Source organism: Delphinus delphis, chromosome 19 (genome assembly GCF_949987515.2).
Source record: "Delphinus delphis chromosome 19, mDelDel1.2, whole genome shotgun sequence".
NCBI classification, from domain to species: Eukaryota; Metazoa; Chordata; class Mammalia; order Artiodactyla; family Delphinidae; genus Delphinus; species Delphinus delphis.
This window is the reverse complement of record NC_082701.1, coordinates 37320282-37337406: the sequence shown is the minus strand read 5'-3', so window position 1 is coordinate 37337406 and position 17125 is coordinate 37320282. Positions and strand designations below refer to the sequence as shown.

At 40.8% G+C, this 17125-nt stretch overlaps 1 protein-coding gene across 5 annotated transcripts in view; it reads right to left on the bottom strand.

Annotated features, from left to right (window-relative positions):
* Positions 1–14631: 14631 nt before the first annotated feature.
* The window catches only part of CA10 (carbonic anhydrase 10), a 619793-nt gene continuing 617299 nt past the window's right edge, over positions 14632–17125 (bottom strand). For all 5 annotated transcript variants that reach the window (XM_059998257.2, XM_059998253.2, XM_059998254.2 and 2 more), the window contains one exon: positions 14632–15933. In XM_059998257.2, the coding sequence (XP_059854240.1) occupies positions 15911–15933 (23 nt within the window). In that variant the 3' untranslated portion in view covers positions 14632–15910. The remainder of the gene's footprint in view (positions 15934–17125) is intronic.

Below are 17125 nucleotides of genomic sequence, written 5' to 3'. Positions count from 1 at the left end.
ACCACATTCAGCCAACTTACCTATCTGACACCTTTGAAAATAATTGTCTTCTGAGTGTAAAACATTCCTAAGTCACATAGATAGCAAGAGCTCCATGCTCATTCATTGTCTCCCCAACTAGATTTGAAGCCTCTTGGGGGCAGGAACCACATCTTATCCTTCAGTTTCCCCCACCATGCTGGGCCCAAGAACCAGCTGTGTAGTTAGTGTCAAGGCCTTAGTTCCCAGTCAGTCTAGGGACTTAGAGCAAGTGTTGTCAGCCCTTGACTCTGAAGGGACCCAGTACAACTCTTGTAGGTAAGATCTGACTGACATCCACAGGTGACCTCAAGGCCTCTGTCCCATTCCAGCCACACTGACCACTTCACCACTTTGGAACACAGCCGACCTGTTCCTTCAGGCTGCTTCCTCTCTGGAATGCCGATTTCTTCCCTATTCGCCCAAGCACACTATGTGTTTTGTCAGCTCAAATGCCACTTCCCCAGGGAAGCTTTCTTGCCCAGAAATCTCTATTGGAATCAATTCCTTCCTCCTACAATTCCCTAGGTGGTCTTTTCCTTCTAACCCATCATTCCTGACTCTTGAAAAAGCATTTTGTAAGAGGCAGCTCAAATTTTCATCTCTAAAATCTGTTTACATCAGGGAGGTGTATTCCCCCCAAACACTGGGACCTCATCTCCTATTCTAGGTTCTTCGAGGGCAGGGTGGGTACCTGGCACACAGTAGGCCCTCGCTCAATGGCTGTTGGATCAGCGTCCACCAGGACCCCTCACTGAGCTCATTTCCCAGCAGTGTATCTTCACCCAGCATACCAGGAGCATTTGCATCTTTCCTTACCTGACACTTGTGTGACACTTTTCCTAAGTTTTTTCTCACCTCTTCTGTGGTTTTGTTTTCACAACTTTAGGATATGAGAAAAGAAATGATTATATTCATTTCACTCATGAGGCACCTTAGTTCAGGAGGCAGACACCTTACCTCATTGTCTGGTGACAGGGGCATGGCTGCCACTCACTAGGGTGTCCTGAGCTCCAGGGACCACTGGGGCACAGTGACAGTTTGGCTGTAGTTTCATCCTCTTAACTCTTGCTTGAAGATAACCACTCATTACCCTTGGAATGCCCACAGAATGTGAGCCCTGAGGTCAAGAAACCGACTTGGGTGTGAGGGTAAATTATCCTTTTCAACTCTAAATTCTACGAGCACAGCTCACTGGATTTCTCTCATCGACTCTCCACTTTAACATTCTATTTGAGTATCTCTTCCAGTGGCAGGTAGCCTAGAATGTAGACTCTACATATTTGGAAACGTTTGGCAAATATTTGCCCTGGCTCACATTAGATTCACCTGGGAAACTTTTAGAACTGCCAATGCTCGATAACTTCATAAGTTTCCTGAGGTGACTCTGTGGGAAGCCAACATTGAGACTGGTTCTCAATGCTGATGGCAGAGTAGAATCACCTATGGCTTTACAAAAATCTACTGATGGCTTGGACTTATCGTCAAAGACTCTGATTTAATTGGTCTGGGGCTAGGAACCATTTGCAGACCTCCTATACCTTGGGTCTACCATAATGGATAGGACTAAATGACCGAAGTCTCAAAGGGTAAGCCCTTCCATTTTGGCACCAGTTAAGAGCTAATGTTGCTCTAGTAGCAACCTTTGCCCTAGTATCAACTTCTGGCCCTAATACTCACCAACTGCGTGATCTTGGGTAAATATCTTTTCATCTCTGATTAACTTCTTTATCTATTATTAACCAAAATTTAAGAAATGGAGACCTGATTGAAATAAAAATGTGTTTATTTGGGGTTTGTTAGGACTACAGCCCAGAGACACAGTTTCAAGAAACACTTGAATTGTGTTCTGCCAGACTATAAAATAGGGGAGACTTATAAAGGCAAAACCCACAAGGTTACAGTTATTTACATGAGTTGTTTTTTAAGAATTATAATTGGACCTGGCAAGAAGTAAAGGTGCTTGTCAGGTAAGGATTGGTTAGGGCCTGAAAGAGTTGTATAATTATAAGGGGAGACCTTGAGATCATAAGGTTGCAGCTGGCTGATGTTCTGAATATGGGGGTGGTGGTGTCCTTGGGTCTTGTACAGTTCCAAGGAAGTTCAAGTTCTCAGTTCTGCAGGGATGTGTCTGAGATGAGACTCTCAGGTGCTGCCTGACTCCATCTTTGTATACCTGAACTGTGATTACTCAATTATAATTTCAATTTGTCATCACTATAAAATAAAGCCAAGAACTACTTGGCAGAACTGCTATAAGCACCAAATAAAATAATGTATATACAATATACGTAAAAGAACCCAGCATTGTGCCTGGTATATACCTGGTACAAAGAAGGACCTCATAAGTTGAAAAGAATCAAATATTATCCTCTTTCCCATAGGAAAATTCAACAAATTTTTTGAGCACCTACTATTTGCAAAGCATTGTAATATGATGTCTTTCTCTTATTTTTTTCTGTGCATATGAGGAAGAGCTACAGAGATGAAGGAAGAGATAATCTCTGTGTTCAGGAGATTTCAAATTGGTACGTACAGGCATGAAAACAAAGAACCGAATGAAGTCTATATATAACATGAATATATTTTTATATTTATCTATATTTCTAATATAGACCCAAATGAAGTAAATGTTAATTTGAGATAAAATCAATATGCTGTTCAAGCTCAAAGCAAGGAAAAAGTAATTTTCCTTGGGGATATCAGGGGAGCCTGGGGTGGCATTTGAGCTGTGTTTCTTTAAAAGTGTGTTGTGTTTCCACAGGTGAGGAAGAACAAGAAAGAGCACTCCAAGCTGAGGGATGACATGACTGATGCTCTGAGGCTGAGACAGGAGTTTGCAGATTCCTGTTGAGAATCCATCAAGGGAGACTTTGCCAGCTTTGCCAAGGGATTTGAACACCTTTAATCTGAAAACAGCTGGCGATCATTGAAAGTTTGAGTCTTGGGAGATGTGCTCCATTTGAAGATTTTTGTTCACAGATTCTAGTGATGGGATGGGAGGGTTGGAAATGTTTGGTCAGGACATGATTCTCCATCTCTTCCTCCCCACCCTGGCCCATGGCCAAGGCCTCAGATACCTTATGAAGAGCAGCTCAGGAAATATCCCTGAGTTCTGCTTCCCAGTCTCCATTCCACGTATGGCATATAGGTTCTGTCCTCTAGTGATGCATCTGGAATCTGTTTCTCTACCAATTGACTTGGAGCGCTGTCCTTTGGATGATTTGCTTAGTTTTGCATTTTGGTCTCTCCCCTGGAAAGTATCTCAGGTCATCCTCCATCCCCTCACCAGTCCAGCCTAAACTTCCTACAACCTCTGTTCAGGGTGGACTCAAATTCCTCTTATCTGAGAGCAAAGGCTGGGTAGTTTTTTCTCCTGGCTCAGGGTCTTTCACTTATCTGGAGATTGGAGGCAGGAGGACCTGCTGGATGGCTATTACTGTAGTCTGGCCTGAGATGATGAGGGTGGGACTAGGGCTTGTCACAGGGCTGCTGGGCTGGGGGAGGGAGCACTGCATGGAAGAGATACCATGATGGTAGAACTGACAGGGCTATAATTTGCCTGTGACTTTTAATTATGGACCCAGCTTATCTTTTCCAACTTCTGGTATTCTGACTCACAGCTTGTTTTCATTTATTTATAATAGTCTGAAGTCTTGGAAATGTTACAATCTGAGTAATCAGGAGGAGTGACCTGGGGTGGATTTTGGAAGGTTGGCACCAAGCCGTTATTTCAAATACTACTGCTTCTTTTATTTAAAAAAGGGAGATTTGTTATTCAGACTCTGGGCTTGTTAATTGAAGATTGGGGAAGAATAAGGGGGCTGGGGAGCATTCTAAAACCATCCAAAACAGTTATTATGCACAGGGTTTGGGATGTGATTCTGAAAAGTGAAGACTTGCTAGCTAACACTTCCTCTAGGCTCCCATGGACCCACCTTACAGGAGAGCCCTCCTCTGAGTAGGTCCTTCAGACAAGGATGTTGTTCGCAACTTTGCTGCATGTTGGAATCATCTGGGGATTTTTATAAAACCCTGACACCATCAGATATTCTGACTTCAGCAATGTGTAGTACAGCCTGGGTACTGGAATTTTTAAAACATCCCAGAAAGTCTAATGTGTAGCAAAGTTTGGGAGGAGCTAGTGGGAATGAGCATTTGATTTACAGTGGTTTTCACATTTGAGTGTGTATCAGAATCACTTGGAGAGCTTGTTCAAACACAGATGGCTGGCCGCACTCCCAGAGTGCCAGTAGGTCTGCAGGGCCATCTAAGAATCTGAATTTCTCTACAGCTTCCCACTGATGCCAATAGTCAGGGCCACACTTTGAGAACCATTGGCTTAGAAAAGCTGGGTCTGGCTTTACCACTTAAGAGCTATGTGACCCTGAGCAGATTCCCCAATCTTTAAGAAGTAGTTTCTGCATTTATAACATAGCAATGGTGATTACCTTATAGGTTGTTGTGTGGGTGAAATAAGATGATATTTGTATGTTGTTTAGCATAGGGCTTGGCCCACAGGAAATGTGTAACCCATGGTGGATTTTATTAATACGTTTCCTTGGCTGGGGTCTTGACAGATCTTTCCTTGTGGTCAATTGTGCTAATTGGTGAATGATGTTAAAGTGAGTTTCTGCTCCTAGAGATCCCGCTTTTAGGCTTTCTGGAACAGGAAAACTAGGATACTCTTGTTAACTATAAGTGCTCTGGGGTCCAGTAGGGTAAGGGCTCCCCCAGAAGTGTTGGCATGTTAACTGATAGTCCTCAATCAGACCCTTCAGCCTGGTGTGGGTGGCTATGGGCCATGCTTTAAGACTGTGCTCCTGCCCAAACACCAAGTGACTCTCACATTCCAGACACAAGTGGTGCAGTGAGTTGTGGTTGTTCTGACATCACCATGGAAACCCAATTTCTACTGAGGGAAGTGGGAACAAGGCCCTAAATTGTCTTGGAAACCACGAAATACGTCCTTGAGAGGGGAGTTGTGGATCTCCACACTATGACTTCTCTTTTTCTCATACAATTTGCCCAGAACTCTCTTCTGTGTATATTTACCTCCCTCCCCTATTCTGCTAAGGAGGGAACTGAGTCTCAGCATATATTTTCTTGCAATGTCTAGTTATCCTCCTCAGGGGGAAGGGATGTCCATGTAAGTCTGTGGCTCTAATAGGCAAAACCAGCTGGCCTTCACACACAGCAGAGCACAGCAGCACTGCTGCCTGCCCTTCCTGAACACCATGGACCCAAATTGTAAGAATGTATTTTTGTTCCTTGATGACTTCACCAGGCCAACTGTCAGGGGGCTTTTGGTGCTTTTTAAAACTTCTTTATTTTTTAGAGTGGTATAAATCCAGCTAATCTTTATTACTTCTATGTGGTTTGAAGACAAAGTGCTCCAATTTCCATTTTATAGTTTAGGAAACCCAGTGAGTAGGAGAAAGGACATTTCAGATGGGCCCAGGAGGTGGGAGGCAGGCTAGTTCACTCTATTTCGAGTTCTCTTTGGCCAGAGTGAAATTCTGCCTGTGGCCAGGGACCCCAAAAGGTGAGAGCCTGGTTTCCCTTTGTCTTCCCTGGGCTGAGAACTGAATGAGAGACAGAGTGAGGGAATGATAGAGAGTCTGTGAGAGGTCATTTTATCCAAGTCACTTATGGATAAGGACACTGTTCCAGGGAGGGCAGTTGACTTGCCCAAAGTCACAGAAGATGCTAGTAACAGAACAAGTCCTAGAAACCCAGCCCCTTGTCTTCCTTTCTCATTGGTGCTCTTTCCTTTTTGCTCTGACATACTTTAGGTATTTACCTATGTGCTGCCTGTTGGGTATCTATTGCTATCATTTGGCATTAATTTTTATTTTTTATTGGAATAAAATTGCTTTACAACATTGTGTTAGTTTCTGCTGTACAGTGAAGTGACTCAGCTATATGTATACCTATATTGCCTCCCTTTTTGACCTCCCTCCCACTCCCACCATCCCACCCATCTAGGACATCACAGAGCACTGAACTGAGCTCCTGTTCTATAAGCAATTTCCCACTAGCTATCTATTTTACACATGGTAGTTTATTTATGTCAAACCTAATCTCCCAATTTGTCCCACCCTCCCCTTCCCCACCATGTCCACATGTTTGTTCTCTATGTCTACGTCTCTATTCCTGCCCTACAAATAGGTTCATCTGTACCATTTTTCTAGATTCCACATATATGAGTTAATATACAATATATTTTTTTCTCCTTCTGAGTTACTTCACTCTGTATGACAGACTCTAGGTCCATCCACATCTGTACAGATGACCCAGTTTTCTTCCTTTATATGGCTGAGTAATATTCAATTGTATATATGTACCACATCTTCTTTATCCATTCATCTTTCATTGGACATTTAGGTTGTTTCCATGTCCTGGCTATTGTAAAAAGTGCTGCAATGAACATTGGGTTACACGTGTCCCATTGAATTATGGTTTTCGCAGGGTATATGTCCAGTAGTGGGGTTGCTGAGTTGTATGGTAGTTCTATTTTTAGTTTTTTAAAGAACCTCCATACTGTTCTCCATAGTGTCTGTATCAATTTACATTCCCACCAACAGTGGGAATGTAAATTTCCACACCCTCTCCAGCATTTATTTTTTGTAGATTTTTTGATGATGGCCATTCTGACTGGTGTGAGGTGATATCTCATTGTAGTTTTGATTTGCATTTCTCTAATAATTAGTGATGTTGAGCAGCTTTTCATGTGCCTCTTGGCCATCTGTATGTCTTCTTTGGTGAAATGTCTATTTAGGTCTTCTGCTCATTGTTTGATTGGGTTGTTTCTTTTTTTTGATATTGAGCTGCATGAGCTATTTGTAAATTTTGGAGAGTAATCCTTTGTCCATTGCTTCATTTGCAAATAGTTTCTCCCACTTTAAGGGTTGTCTTTTCATCTTGTTTATGGTTTCCTTTGCTGTGCAAAAGCTTTTAAGTTTCATTAGGTCCCATTTGTTTATTTTTATGTTTATTACTCTAGGAGGTGGGTTAAAAAAGATCTTGCTGTGGTTTATGTCGAAGGGTGTTCTTCCTATGTTTTCCTCTAAGAGTTTTATAATGTCCAGTCTTACATTTAGGACTTTAATCCATTTGGAGTTTATTTCTGTGTATGGTGTTAGGTAGTAGTCTAATTTCATTCTTTTATATGTAGCTGTCCAATATTCCCAGCACCATTTATTGAAAAGGCTGTCTTTCCTCCATTGTATGTTCTTGCCTCCTTTGTTATAAATTAGGTGACCATATGTGCATGGGTTTACCTCTGGACTTTCTAGTCTGTTCCATTGATCTATATTTCTGTTTTTGTGCCAGTAGCATACTGTTCTGATTACAGTAGCTTTGTTGTATAGTCTGAAGCCAGGGAGCCTGATTCCTCCCGTTTTGCTTTTCTTTCTCAAGATTGCTTTGGCTATTCAGGGCCTTTTGTGTTTCTATACAAATTGTAAATGTTTTTGTTCTGATTCTGTGAAGAATGCAATTGGTAGTTTGATAGGGATTGCAATGAATCTGTAGATTGCTTTGCAGAGTATAATCATTGTCACAATATTGATTCTTCCAATCCAAGAACATGGTATATCTCTCCATCTGTTTATGTCATCTTTGATTTCTTTCATCAGTGTTTTATAGTTTTCTGAGTACAATCTTTTGCCTCCTTAGGCAGGTTTATTCCTAGGTATTTTATTCTTTTTGTTGCAATGGTAAATAAGGTTGTTTCCTAATTTCTTTTTCTGATTTTTTGTTTTTAGTGCATAGGAATGCCAGAGATTTCTGTGCATTAATTTTGTATCTTGCAATCTTACCAAAATCATTGATTAATTCTAGGAGTTTTCTAGTGGCATTTTTAGGATTTTCCATATCATGTCACCTGCAAACAGTGACAGTTTTAGTTCTTCTTTTCCAATTTGTATACATTTTATTTCTTTTTGTTCTTTGATTGCTGTGCCTAGGACTTCCAAAACTATTTTGAATAAGAGTGGTGAGAGTGGACATCCTTGTCTTATTCCTGATGTTAGTGGAAATCTTTTCAGTTTTTCACCATTGAGTATGATGTTTGCTGTGGATTTGTCATATATGGCCTTTATTATGTTGAGGTAGTTTCCCTCTATGCCCACATTCTGGAGAGATTTTCTCATAAATTGGCATTGAATTTTGTCAAAAGCTTTTTCTGCATCTATTGAGGGGATCATATGTTTTTTATTCCTTAATTTGTTAATATGGTGTATCACACTGACTGATTTTCATATACTGAAGAATCCTTGAATTCCTGGGATAAATCCCAGTTGATCATGGTGTATGATCCTTTTAATGTACTGTTGGATTCTGTTTGCTAGTATTTTGCTCAGGATTTTTGCATCTATGTTCATCAGTGATATTGGTCTGTAATTTTCTTTTTTTGTGATACCTTTGCCTAGTTTTTGTATCAGGGTGATGGTGGCTTATTAGAATGAATTTGGGAGTGTTCCTCTGCAATTTTTTGGAAGAGTTTGACGAGGATAGGTGTTACCTCTTCTCTAAATGTTTGATAGAATTTGTCTGTGAAGCCATCTGGTCCTGGACCTTTGTTTGAAGATTTTTAATTACAGTTTCAATGTCATTACTTCTGATAGGTCTGTTTATATTTTCTAATTCTCCCTTGTTCAGTCTTGGAAAATTGTACCTTTCCAAGAATTTGTCCATTTCATCGTGGTTGTCTGTTTTATTGGCATATAGTTGTTTGTAGTATTCTCTTTTAATCTTTTGTATTTCTGTATTGTCAATTGTAACTTCTCTATTTTCATTTCTAATTTTATTGATTTGCACCCTCTCCCTTTCTTTCTTGATGAGTCTGGCTAAAGGTTTATCAATTTTGTCTATCTTCTCAAAGAACCAACTTTTAATTTTATTGATCTTTGCTATTGTTTTCTTCATTTCTATTTCATTTATTTCTGCTCTGATCTTTATGATTTCTTTCCTTCACTGACTTTGGGTTTTCTTAGTTTGTCTTTCTCTAGTTGCTTCAGGTGTAAGGTTAGATTGTTTTTGAGAGTTTTCTTGTTTCTTGAGGTGAGATTGAATTGCTGTAAACTTCCCTCTTAGAACTGCCTTTGCTGTGTCCCATAGGTTTTAGGCTGTTGTGTTTTCATTGTCATTTGTTTCTTTGTATTTTTTTATTCCTTCTTTGATTTCTTCAGTGGTCTCTTGGTTATTTAGTAGCGCACTGTTTAGCCTCCATGTATTTGTGTTTTTTACAGTTGTTTCCCTGTAATTGATTTCCAATCTCATAGCACTGTGGTCAGAAAAGATCCTTGTTATGATTTCAATCTTCTTAAATTTTCCTAGGCTTGATTTGTGAACCAAGATGTGATCTATCCTGGAGAATGTTCTATGTGCACTTGAGAAGTATATTCTGCCACTTTCAGGAGGAATGTCCTATAAATATTAATTAAATCTATCTGGCTTATTGTGTCATTTAAAGCTTGTGTTTCCTTATTTATTTTCTGTCTGGATGATCTGTCCATTGGTGTAAGGCAGGTGTAAAAATCCCTCACTATTATTGTGTTACTGTCAATTTCCCCTTTTATGGCAGTTAGCATTTGCCTTATGTATTGAGGCACTCCTCTATTCAGTGCATAAATATTTATTATTGTTATATCTTCTTCTTGGATTGATCCCTTGATCATTATGTAGTGTCTTTCCTTATCTGTTGTAAAAGCCTTTGTTTTAAAGTCTATTTTAACTGATATAAGTATTGCTACTCCAGCTTTCTTTTGGTTTCCATTTGTATGGAAAGCTTTTTCCATCCCTTCACTTTCAGTCTGTATGTGTCCCTAGGTCTGAAGTGGGTCTCTTGTAGACAGCACATATATAGGTCTTGTTTGTGTATCCATTCAGCCAGCCTGTGTCTTTTGTTTAGATCATTTAATCCATTTACATTCAAGGTTATTATCGATATGTATGTTCCTATTACCATTTTCTTAATTGTTTTGGGTTTGTTTTTGTGGGTATTTTTCTTCTCCTTTGTTTTCCACCTAAAGAAGTTCCTTTAGCATTTGTTGTAAAGGTTGTTTGGTGGTGCTGAATTCTCTTAGCTTATGATTGTCTGAAAAGCTTTTGATTTCTCTGTTGAATCTGAATGAGATCCTTGCTGTGTAGAGTTATCTGGGTTGTAGGTTTTTCCCTTTCATCACTTTAAATATGTCCTGCCACTCCATTCTGGTCTGCAGAGTTTCTGCTAAAAAATCAGCTGATAACCTTATGGGGATTCTTTTGTATGTTATTTTTTGCTTTTCCCTTGATGCTTTTAATGTTTTTTCTTTGAATTTAATTTTTGTCAGTTTGATTAGTCTGTGTCTTGGTGTGTTTCTCCTAGGGTTTATCCTATATGGGACTCTCTGCACTTCCTGGACTTGGGTGACTATTTCCTTTCCCATATTAGGGAAGTTTTCCACTATAATCTCTTCAGATATTTTCTCAGACTCTCTTTTTTTCTCTTCTTCTTCTGGGACCCCTATAATTCAAATTTGGTGTGTTTAGTGTTGTCCCAGAGGTTTCTAAGATTGTCTTCAATTCTTTTCATTCTTTTCCTTTATTCTTCTCCTTGGCAGTTATTTCTACCATTTTGTCTTCCAGCTCACTTATTCATTCTTCTGCCTCATTTATTTTGTTATTGATTCCTTCTAGTGTATTTTTCATTCCAGTTATTGTGTTGCTCATCTCTATTTGTTCTTTATGTCTTCTAGATCATTGTTAAACATTTCATATATTTTCTCAATCCATGCCTCCATTCTGTTTCCAAGATTATGGTTCATCTTTATTATCATTACTCTTAATTCTTTTTCAGGTAGGTTACCTATTTACTGTTCCTTTATTTGGTCTTGTAGGTTTTTACCTTGCTCCTTCATCTGTGACATATTATTTTGTTGTCTCTTTTTTTTTTTTTTTTTCTGATGCGTGGAATTGTGTTCCTGTCTTACTGGTTGTTTGGCCTGAGGCTTCCAGCACTGGAGTTTGTAGGCTGTTGGGTAGAGGTGGGTCTTGGTGCTGAGATGAGGACCTCTGAGAGAACTCACTCTGATGAATACTCCCTGAGGTTCTCTGGTAGCCCAGTGGTTTGGACTTGTAGTTCCCACTGCAGGAGCTCTGGTCTGACCACTGGCTCATGAACCAAGATCTCTCAAGCAGCATGGGGTGGCAGGAAAAAAAGAAAAGAAAAAGAAAAAAAAAAGGGACAGAACAATAACAAAGAGTAAAAACTAAAATAAGAAAACTAACAGATATGTTAGAAATAATAAAAATATAGATGAAACAACAACTGGCAGGTAAAACAACCACAATTGTAAAGAAGAGGGCCTTTTTCAGAGAACTAGAACAAAAAAATTTCACAATTTGTATGGAAACACAAAAGACCCTGAAGAGCCAAAGCAATATTGAGAAAAAAAATGGAGCTGGAGGAGTCAGGCTTCTGACTTCAGACTGTACTACAAAAGCTACAGTAATCAAGACAGTATGGTACTGGAACAAAAACAGAGATACAGATCAATGGAACAGGATAGAAAGCTTAGAGAGAAACCCACACACATATGGTCCCCTTATCTTTGATAAAGGAGGAAAGAATATAAAATGGAGAAAAGATGGCCTCTTCAATAAGTGGTGCTGGGAAAACTGGACAGTCACATGTTAAAGAATAAAACTGCAACACTCCCTAACACAGTATACAAAAATAAACTCAAAATAGTTTAAAGACTTAAGTGTAAGGCCAGACATTATAAAACTCTTAGAGGAAAACATAGGAAGAACATTCTATGACATAAATCACAGCAAGATCTTTTTTGATCCACCTCCTAGAGTAATGGAAATAAAAACAAAAATAAACAAGTGGGACCTAATGAAAGTTAAAAGCATTTGCACAGCAAAGGAAACCATAAATAAGATGAAAAGACAACCCTCAAAATGGGAGAAAATATTTGCAAATGAATCAATGAACAAAGGATTTATCTCCAAAATGTATAAACAGCTCATGCAGCTCAATATTAAAAAAACAAACAACCCAATCTAAAAATGGGCAGAAGACCTAAATAGACATTTCTCCAAAAAGGACATACAGATGGCCAAGAAGCATGTGAAAAGCTGCTCAACATCACTAATCATTAGAGAAATGCAAATCAAAACTACAACGAAGTATCACCTCACACCAGTTAGAATGGGCATCATCAGAAAATGTACAAACAACAAATGTTGGAGAGGGTGTGGAGAAAAGGGAACCCTCTTGCACTGTTGGTGGGAATGTAAATTGATACAGCCACTATGGAGAACAGTACAGAGGTTTCTTAGAAAAGTAAAAATAGAATTACCATATGACCCAGCAATCCCACTACTGGGCATATACCCAGAGAAAACCATAATTCAAAAAGACACATGCACACCAATGTTCATTGCAGCACTAATTACAATAGCCAGGTCATGGAGGCAACCTAAATGCCCATTGACAGATGAATGGATACAGAAGATGTGGTACATATATACAATGGAATATTACTCAGCCATAAAAAGGAACGAAATTGGGTCATTTGTAGAGACGTGGATGGATCTAGAGACTGTCATACAGAGTGAAGTAAGTCAGAAAGAGAAAAATAAATATCGTATATTAACGCATATATATGGAACCTAGAAAAATGGTCAGATGAACTGGTTTGCAGGGCAGAAATTGAGACATAGATGTAGAGAACAAACGTATGGACACCAAGGGGGGAAAGCAGTAGGGGTTGGGGTGGTGGTGTGATGAATTGGGAGATTGGGATTGTAATGTGTACACTGATGTGTATAAAATGGATGACTAATAAGAACCTGCTGTATAAAAAAATAAATAAAATAAAATTCAGAAAAAAAAGCTGGATAAAGCCTTGGCTTGAGGGGAGGGGCTTAGGCAGGGGCTGGGTTTAGGCGGTGGGAGGGAACTATGCTTAGGTCCCACAGGGCCAGAAAAGCCCTGGGTGGGGAGTGGGTGTTGGGCTTAGGCTCAGTGCAGCAGGAGTGTCCCAGGAGTGCCTCTGCGCTTGGAGGTCAGAGGACCGGGTCCAGGACTGCAGCAGGCTCACTGGGCCTGAGTGGGTGGGGGAAATTCCCTCCATGCCTCCCCTGATCCTCTGATCCCGGAGGGACCCCCCGTCCCCCACATCCACCGCTCCTCTACTGACGCTGCCTCCCTCCTACACCCTTAGGACCAACATGGCGTGGAGCGGGGCCTTGGAGGACAGGAGCCCCGCAGGCTTCCTGAGGCCAAGTGGGTGGGGGAAACATCCGCTGTGCCTCCCCTGATTCTCCGGTCCTAAAGGGTCCCCTCCCCCTCTGTCTGCCTCTTCTCGTCCTCCCCTATCCTCCCTCCCTCCCACGCCCCTAGGACCCATGAGGTTGGAGGGAGTCCCAGAGAATGGAGGACCAGGCCCAGGAGCCCAGCAGGCTTCCCGGAGCCTGAGTGGGTGGGGGAAACACTAGGTGTGCTCCCCTGATCTTCCAAGCACCCGAGGGTCCCTCCAGATGTGGGAACATTTCCCCACTCTCAGCCACCCCTCAGGGACACCGGTCCTATCTGGTCTCCACTTCTCCTCCCCCCTCACTCCCCCCACGTCCTACCTAGTCACTCAGGGGTTCCTCCTGTCTCCTCCATTTGGTATTAATTTGATGCCCATTTTGTGACTGATGCTAACCCCTCCCTGGAGGGGAAGGTATGGTCTGGTCTAGGAAAACCTCTAATACTTAGGCAATGCACGTGCTCTATAGTCAGTCTTTATAGAACAATCATTGCAGGTATTGTGCTAGCTGCTTTAAGTAGCTACATAGCATTTAAGCCTCATAGTTCATGGAAGTAGTTATTAGCATCCCCGATTTACAGATCAAAGAAGTAAAGCAACTTGCCTAAGATCACACAGCAAGCAGGTAAGTGGTACGGTGACAATTTGAAGCCAGGCCTAGTTGACACACTACATCACTGCCTGCCCTTGCAGGCTAAAGAAGATTCTGACCTAGAGAGGAAGCAGCAAGCCATACAAAGAAAGACTGCCACCTGCCCACCCTAAATCTTTGCAGACAGATCTGGTTTTCTGGAAAAATATGATTGCTCAGAAACAGGGTCATATGTCATCATGGTTAAGGCCATCATCTAACTAATTTTGGTGCAAAAAGTGGAAAAAATCAAATTAAGTGTATTGTTTCAAATATGAAATATCTGGCTGTTTGATTTTTTTTTTTCGTCATCAATAAACCTAGCCACTTGCTTAAGTTTTTGACATATTTGTGGATGTTCCCGTTTGCACAGACCCTACATGCCTGTGCTTTCCCTTCTTTCTGGAGCTGTAACAGAAAGGAAAGATGAAAGTTATTTTTAATTTGGCCACTGAATGAACAGCCAAGTCTTCCCTTCCAGCAGCTAAGCCTATATGTTTTCTCAACAGGGTATTAATTACCTGGCTCTGGGAATGACCAGACAGGCTGTTCTGGAGGCTCTGGCTGCCCTGCTGGCCATAATGCAATTGCTTGTGGACACAGCAGGACTCAGAGGCTTCAGCAGGGAGTGCCCTCCTCCTCAATAAACTCAGACACAGTACTGGATAACTTGTTACACACATTTATTGATTTCTTGACAGTAACCAAACACAGTGAGTGACCATTATAAACAAGAAAAGAAAGGCATTCATTTGTACTTTGTGAGATCCAGCTGCACCTGGAGAGAAAATACACCCCTTTCCCAAGAATTTACAAGACAAAGTGCATTCCTTCAAGGGAGCATCACGGGGGTGGGGTGGGGTGGGTGGTGGCAGTTTTGAAGTGCAAGAAATCTGTCACCTACTATCTCAGGCTGAACCTCACCTCATATGAATGATCGAGCCATGGAGTGGAGTTAAAGTTATACTTGCTTAGCAAATGCATTCCCATTGCCACAAACTCAGTAAAAACTGGCTGCAAATGAGCAAAACATGTAGATGAAGGAACAAATGAAACCAAAGAATGCAGTTGCATGGAGCCAGGGCTTAGCCTGTAAGGAAGGAGAATAGACTATAGCCAGAAAAATGAAATTAACTTGTTAAACACATTTATTGAGCTGTTAACAATAACCAAACACAATGTATGACCTTTGGAAAATAAGAAACAGCAAATGGATCAATATGATCTTGGCAAATCCTACTACACATATATGACAAAGAGGGGTAATAATTCCATTTTTTAATAGTCTGTGGTGATATATATATATACAATGTGCATCTATTCAATATCTGTCCTTTTTTCTTTTTAAATTGTTGAGTAAACAGAAGAATCGCAATCTAGAAATGTGTCCTTGGCCAACTTTGTCTTGGCTCACCTGTCACCAGCACCCATAAAGGATCCTAGGACACTATTTGAGATTACTTGATGCAAAGAACAAAAGTCCACTTGATGCTGTCAGAGCTGTGTTTTCTCCTCTCTCTCTTTTGGAAGAATTTTGTAATATACAAGGCTGAAAATTCTCATTCGGTAGATTTATTTGTTTCGGAAAACAGTATCAAAATTGTAATCAGGTTAATTGGTTATTTTCTTCTAAGACCTCTTATGAATGAGCCTTTTGTTCCTAAAATTTAACTTCCCATCTTGGGGGCTGTATGAGTGTGTATGTGAGTAGATATATTTGCATGTGTGTGTATGTGTGTGTGAGTGCTTGTGTGTGTATTTGTGAGTGTGTGTAAGAGATATATTCCTCTGCCAAGGTTTTGCAGACAATTTTCATGAAGAAAGGGCCGATCCAAAGAGTGAATGAGGCTTGAGGGAGGAAAGAAAGAGAAGAAAGAAGGGGACAGTTTAGGTTACGTCAATTCACAGTTGTAGCATTTCACTGAGGTGGAATTCTTCTTGGCTTACTTTCCTATTTGAGGAGCCATTCATTTACTGGAAAGAGAGAGAGAGAAAAAAAAAAACACACAAACAACACAAAACAAGGCATAATTGGATTAATTTACACACAGTTTGGGGGGCTTACTCCAAAGGGGAAGGGACAGTTCTCTAAATGTCTGCTTACTTGTATGTATCCCAACTACCCTCTCCACTTTCTTATGAACCTCTAGGCCTGAGCTATCCAATAGGGTTGTCACTAGCTACATGTGGCTAATATAAATCTAAATTAATAAATAAAATTGAAAACGTAGTTGCGTTGTCACACTAGCCACACTTCAGACATTCAATAGCCACATGTGGCTAGTAGCTACCCTATTGGACAATGCAGACACAGAACATTTCCATCCTTTCAGAAAGCCATAGTGGATGGTGCTGCTTTAGACCAGGGGTGGGCAAATGACAGCCTGCAGGCTAAATCCAGCTGTGAACTGCTTTTGTAAATAAAGTTTTATTGGAACACAGCTACAACCATTTATTTACATATTGTCTATGGCTGCTTTCACCCTAAAACATCAGAGTGTGGCAGAGACCCTATGACTCACAAAGCCTGTATTTACTATCTGGCCATTTGCAGAAAAAGTTGGCACTCTGGGTGTGTCCCTATTCCATCTACTTCATGATTGTCGTGAGGAGCATATGAGAGCCTGGATAGGGAAGCCCTTTTGAAACAATAATGTGCTGCCTAAATATGGGGACTATGGATGTTACCAGGCAACTTTAGAAGCAGCTACCACCTCTACCCTCCACTTTATCTCTCCAACTTCCTCCACATTTTTGTCTTTAATTTTCTCTCTCAGACACACCCAGAGCCCTGGGGTTAAATGATTTGGCTGGGTTTGTATGGCTTGTTAGTGTCAGAACCATGGCAGCAACTTGGGTGTCCTAACTCCTGGTTGGGGGCATCTCCACGACACTGTCCTTCCTCCACCTTCCTTTCCATGTTGAGAGTTTATGACAATGATCAATAGGTACTTAGTGTGTAGAAGGGAAGAGAGAGGGCTGGGTGTGGACCAGAGGGTTATGGGAGGCGAGAGGCATCTTGAATGTCCCCTCTAGTAGGAATTATAGTCACTTCTAGGGACATAGCACTAGAAAAAGATGCATTCATACACATACCTCATTGGGTCCCAATGGCCTGGCATCCAGAATTATTTGCTCACCTTCTAGGGGAAAAGGGGATCTATTG